General features: G+C 45.9%; 1 protein-coding gene across 4 annotated transcripts in view; it reads left to right on the forward strand.

Annotated features, from left to right (window-relative positions):
• DNAH9 (dynein axonemal heavy chain 9) overlaps nt 1–4,936 on the forward strand; it is a 396,459-nt gene extending 391,523 nt beyond the window's left edge. For all 4 annotated transcript variants that reach the window (XM_075071725.1, XM_032803600.2, XM_032803609.2 and 1 more), the window contains one exon: nt 3,735–4,936. In XM_075071725.1, the coding sequence (XP_074927826.1) occupies nt 3,735–3,962 (228 nt within the window). In that variant the 3' untranslated portion in view covers nt 3,963–4,936. The remainder of the gene's footprint in view (nt 1–3,734) is intronic.
• Nucleotides 4,937–6,000: the final 1,064 nt, after the last annotated feature.

Consider the following 6,000-nt stretch of genomic DNA (forward strand, 5'->3'; position numbering starts at 1 on the left):
CTCTAGTCAAACAGGGCCAGGAGCATTCCCATCCAGGCTTCCGTAATACAAGCAAGATCTAGAATCGCATTCCCCAGTAAATCGTGGATGATATATTCCTATGGGCAGCTGCCTGTGCATTGAATTGCATGAACTGAAGGCTCGTGTCTCTGCTAATCATGAGATATCTGGTCCACCAGATACCAGCAACCAGTGGTGCTCTACTTCCATGGCCTTTGTGCTAGCACCCACACTAGATGCTCTCACTGCAGCTGAGAGCCCCAAAGTCTCAAGGTGGATTCAGAGGGAATACTTGTCAACCCCTGCTGATACATGGGCTGTTATTTGTGGTTAATCTGATGTAGAATTAACTTGGTAACCCCATTCTATCCATCTCTGAACCCTACAATCAACCCAGGGCAAAACTCTCTCTCCCACATGGCCCACTTGGGTAGCACAAATCAAGCATCCACCCCACTGCTGGATTCCGCCCGTAGAACAGACACATGAGCACAAGGCACGGCTGATTCTCGGGCAGGCGAGCAGAGCAGTCACTTTTTCCCCCTCTGTTTCTTTTTCTTTTTTCCTTTTTTGGCTCAGCCACTCGGGGGTGGGAGGGTGGGAGTCACCAAAAATGTTTTCCACTCTGGCTGGCAAAATGGCTAGGACTGCTCCTGGCCAAGGGACAGGTCTCTCCCCCCTGTTCATCTCCTGCTGAACTCTAAACCAACAGGTGCTGATAACTTTCACCTGCCCCAACTTGAAATAGGATTCTCCCCTTGCCTCTGCCCTGCCCATGTCTCACCAACCCATGTACCCAACATATCATCTCACCCCTCACACACACAACCTGTATAACCTGAGGTCAGAGGCAAGTCCAATTAAAAGGCAGCAAAACAGTGTGGATGGGGCTGTAAAGAAACCAAGAAAATTATATCAAGTCAATTATACCTCAACATGATGACATGCAAATAGTGCTGTGTTAGCAGAGCCTCTAGATACAGCCAGGAGAAAGGCGACTCATGCACTGGTCTAAAGATTTAATCCTACTGCTAAGATCCCCTGGTTTGTAGCTTGCTTTGGGCTCCCATTCCCATGTAATGTGGTGTCATAACTATAAAGGGAAGGGAACAGCGCTCCTGTGTACAATACTATAAAGTTCCTCATGGCCAGACACACCAAAATCCTTTTACCTGTAAAGGGTTAAGAAGCTCAGGAAACCTGGCTGACACGTGACCCAAAGGACCAATAAAAGGACAAGATACTTTCAAATCTTGGTTGGGGGGAAGGCTTTTGTTTGTGCTCTTTGTTTTGGGAGTTGTTCGCTCTTGGGACTGAGAGGGACCAGACATCAATCCAGACTCTCCAAATCTTTCTGAATCAGTCTCTCATATTTCAAACTTGTAAGTAACAGCCAGGCAAGGCGGATTAGTTTTATTTTTGTTTTCTCAACTTGTAAATGTTCCTTTTTGCTGAGAGTATTTTCCCTCTGTTTGCTATAACTTTGACCTACAGGCCAGGGGGGTTCTCGGGCTCATGAATCTGATTACTGTAAAGTATTTCCATCTGATTTTACAGAGATGATTTTTACTTTCTTTCTTCAATTTAAAAACTTTCTTTTTAAAGAACCTGATTATTTTTCCCTTGTTTAAGATCAAGGGATTGGATCTGGACTCACCAGGAATTGGTGGGAGAAAGGAGGGGGGATGGTTAAATTCTCCTTGTGTTAAGATCCAAGGGGTTGGATCGGTGTTCACCAGGAACTTGGTGAAAAAGTCTCTCAAGGCTACCCAGGGAGGGGAAAGTTTTGGGAGTAAAGGGGGTGTTCCAGATGAGGAATCTGGATTGTGGCAGCGAAACCAGATCTAAGCTGGTAGTTAAGCTTAGAAGTGTTTATGCAGATCCCCACATCTGTACCCTAAAGTTCAGAGTCGGGGAAGAACCTTGACACGTGGCAATATAATTTGTCACCATTCCAACTAGCTTTTGAGAAGGCAGAACAGATCAAACTGCTGTTGGAGAAGAGTTAGCCATCGGGATCCGAGAATCTGGGTCTCTGGGGACACCCAGGGCTGCTATGTAACAAGTGCACCTTGTTAGCAGTTAGGGACAGTTGTTTTCAAAGCAGAATTCATTTCTGATCATCAGGGAGATAAAAATGCAAATGAAAACCAGCCCGGAGATAGAACAAGGATAAGTGCATTTGAGATATCTCAGAGAGATTGAAACTCTTGTCAACCTAGAAACGGATGGAACATTTCATGGAAAATCTATTTCCATTATTGCCATCAATAAACAACCTATCTGATCAGAATCCAGTCACAACAAATTAAAAGGATGTGTGTAAAAATAATACACAATAACAACACTTGCCATGTAGCACCCTCAAGAGTAGTTGCAAGGATTAGTGAGTGTTTGTACAGAGCATTGAAAATATAAAGGGCTATATAAGAGTCTGCTATTATCATTACTATCTTATTATAACAAATGGGATTGTTAACAGTAAATTAAGATAGCAGGGTATGTGCAAGAGTGGTTACTTTACTTTGCTTATTGCCAGGACTGAATAAATCACTAGATAGGTTCAGTCCCACCACACGACTCTGGTTTGGGGACATTTGAAATAAAATAATCTGTGAAGCTAATCTTCAGGGAGAGGCAGTCCCCGTAGCACGAGTTCCTACTCCATATTTGTTTGTGTTTCCCTCTCTCTCTCTGCTGTGCTTGGGGTGGCAAAGAAGCTAGAGCTGCCCCTGGCCAGAGAAGGGGGGTGTAGGTGATGCGGGGGAAGGACTGATTTTCTCACTCTCTGAGGCCAGCGGCATTGCTGGACACAGCCCTGCAGGATGAGGTCATGTTCTCCAGGATGTGACTGGAGTGTTGCCATTGTTCATTTGTAGCACATTTCAAGATCAATAGCCAATAAAAGCCCATTGGTTACAATCTTACAGCCTGATCCTGAAGCCGCTCTTAATCTTTGCTCCAGCAAAGAGCCCAGTGAGGTCAAAGATTGAAAAACCACCGCATGGGGACTTCAGGAATCTTAAAGTCAGAATCCTGGTCCGGGGGGGCGGCGGTTGGGGACCCTGTGATGTAAGAACAGCTAGAGTCAGGATATAACTGCACCTTTTCCCTTTGAATAAGCTACATTAGAGAGAGGCAGCTCATGAAAGTGGCTGGACACATGATCTTGGCACCTCCGTGCATATTTTAATCCCTAACAGAAGATGTTTTCACCTGACCGAAGTCACGTGTTCACTTTGCACTGAAACATTCATGCCTGTCACTCCTCAGACTGACACTGGGCATCATTCCTGAGGTCTTTTCTAGTCAGACCAAATGTAGTATTTGAGATGCTCAGTGTACAGCCATGCAAATTGGATCATCTCTTCCCTATGGGCATGCCACGAGGGGGCATCTGCACAGAGCAGTGCTGTGTGTCCGCAGGAGTCCAAGTGGAGCAGGGATCTAACCTGGGGAAAGTGATTGGTGCAGGAGTGAGGGAGGGTGAGATGTCAGATGTCCAGAGGTTAGATCTGTCTGATACTTTACTTTGATATAATATAATCTTCATTGGGCCAGGGCAGAAGCAGCAGAAGTTGTAAAAGGGCACAGTCAGGAAGTAATACGTGGCAGGAAACAGGCTGTGGAAAGCACGGGAGGCTATAAATGATCGTGCATATTGGGGACCCAGTTGGTGGTAAGTCTTGGCATTCTTCAAAGGCATTTAAAACCTTTTCTTCTTTCCTCTGCAGACAGGGATGATGACGGATGCCAGGCTGAAGGATCTGACTCCAGTCATGCCCGTTATTTTCATCAAGGCCATTCCTGCTGACAAACAGGACACTCGCAGCGTGTACCCATGTCCCGTGTACAAAACACGTCAGAGAGGGCCAACCTATGTGTGGACTTTTAACCTGAAAACTAAAGAAAACCCTTCCAAATGGGTCCTAGCTGGCGTGGCGCTGCTTCTGCAAATTTAGGGTCTGATTGACATAGAGTTTCACCAACAGAAAATGTCTCAATGGGAGCTTTGAACCATTTCACATTCAAGCAATTTCTAAAATAGAATACGTAGAGTAAAAAAAAAACCCTTTGTTTTCTTAACTCTTTGAGTGCAGGCATTTAGCAAGCTTGGCAAATGAATTCTTAAGAGGATGTAGCATGCAGTAGCAGATGCATCTATGGGAGAGGCAGTGTGGCCTAGTGGCTAGACTATCAGTGTAGGCCTCAGAGTGCCTAAATTCTATTCCCAGCTCAGTTACTGGATGACCATAGGCAAATCATTTTATCCTTCCATGCCTCAGTTTCCTCATCTGCAAAAAGGGAATATAATACTGACCGCCTTTGTAAAGTGCTTTGGAATCTACTGATGAAAAGTGCTGCATAAGAGCTAGGTATTTTTATATATGTGACTGGAAACTGTGTCCAGAGCCTCAGTTGCTATAAATCAGGGGATTGCCCATTCATTCAATGGAGCTACGTAGATTTAGACCAGCTGAAGGAGTGGCCCCATATCTATCACATCCAGAGGATTAAAGGGCTGTTACACTCAAATTTGACCTAATCTATATTTTCCTCTGTGTAGGTTCTGAGCCAAAGCCAGTCAAAGTCAGAGGGAGTCTTTCCACTGACTTTGATGCTCTTTGGATCTGGTTAAATTGAATAAGTTTTGTAATTTTTTACACACTGTTTTTTTTTTAATCCAACCAAACGTTTCAGTGAAGTGTGAAGAAAAATTCTGAAGGCTAGGGAACACCGTACTCATTAGGGGAATAAATGGTTTTAAATGATTTAGGATTCCTCACTGGTATCCCTTTAGACTCTAGGAACACTGGAAGGAGAGAGAACGCTGCCAAGCTATTAATGAAGCTGAATGAGGGAGATGCAGATTATTTAAGTAAAGCAAACCATTTCAGAAGGGTGTACATTTCCTAATAAAATCTTTATTCTTGGACTTGCCTCTAGAACTCCCATTTGTTTCTTTTGGTCTGAAATATCAAAATTATCCCACCGCGCAGGTAGTATGAATCGTGTGTATGAGATGAGGGACAAGGGAAAGTATGCAGGTAGTTGCAGTTTAGAAATATCTCATGATCGCTACTGCAAGGGCTAGATTCACAAAAGGGACTTAGGCACCTTACTGCTACTTTAGGAGCCCAAATCCCAGAAGCTCTGCCCCAGCTACCTCTGAACGCTGTAGGCACCTAAACTTGCTTAGCACCTAATTTTTGCAGCAAATGGTTCTGCCTGTTCACGTGCGCTGCACTGCAGCCCCACGCCAGGCAGCCAGAGCCCCAAAGCAAGTCAAGAACTGGGGAGAGATAGGCGCTCCGCCGCCTAATTGGTCTGGAACGTGAGCTTAGAGCACACCTACTGGGCCAGGCCCCTATAGGGAAGCTTACACAAAAGAGCCAACCAGGTGCTCTCTCATAATGTTTAGCCCATTGATCAGGGCACTCACCTGGGGAGGGAGGGGGCTGAGTGATTTGCCAGCTTTCAGGGGCATGCCCTAATTGCTGTGCTATGGGATAGTCAGACGTGGGGCTCCCTTGGCCTGCTGTAGATTAATAATGAAAGAGAAAGAGCATAAACATGAGTCTGACTCTAGCCTGAGGGTTAGTGCACTCAGCGGGGAGCCCCAGGAGCCAGTCCTCCTGCTCCAATGCCTTTTTTAAATTATTTATCCAGCATGCAACTGATTCAACAGGAGAGACTGGGAGATTCCCCATCAGACTAGCCCAGAGCCCAGCATACTCACCGGAGAAGTACCAGATCCATAGTCAAACCCTTTCTCCCCTGCAGCTGCTGAGGGGACTTGACCTGGGGCTCCCTGAGAAGCTGTAAAGAAGGGCCACCAATGCCTGTGAATCAAATGGTGTAGGCACCTAACCCCACGGGCAGGCTCACAGCTGAGAGTCCCAAGCAGAGGGAGGTGCCTCCCTGTGGCCCAGACATAGGCACCAAACTCCGTGAGAGGGGAAGGGTGGGTCTCAGCGCACTGCCCTGGCTTGGCACCTC

The sequence above is a fragment of the Chelonoidis abingdonii genome, chromosome 13, assembly GCF_003597395.2.
Source record: "Chelonoidis abingdonii isolate Lonesome George chromosome 13, CheloAbing_2.0, whole genome shotgun sequence".
Lineage (NCBI taxonomy): Eukaryota > Metazoa > Chordata > Testudines > Testudinidae > Chelonoidis > Chelonoidis abingdonii.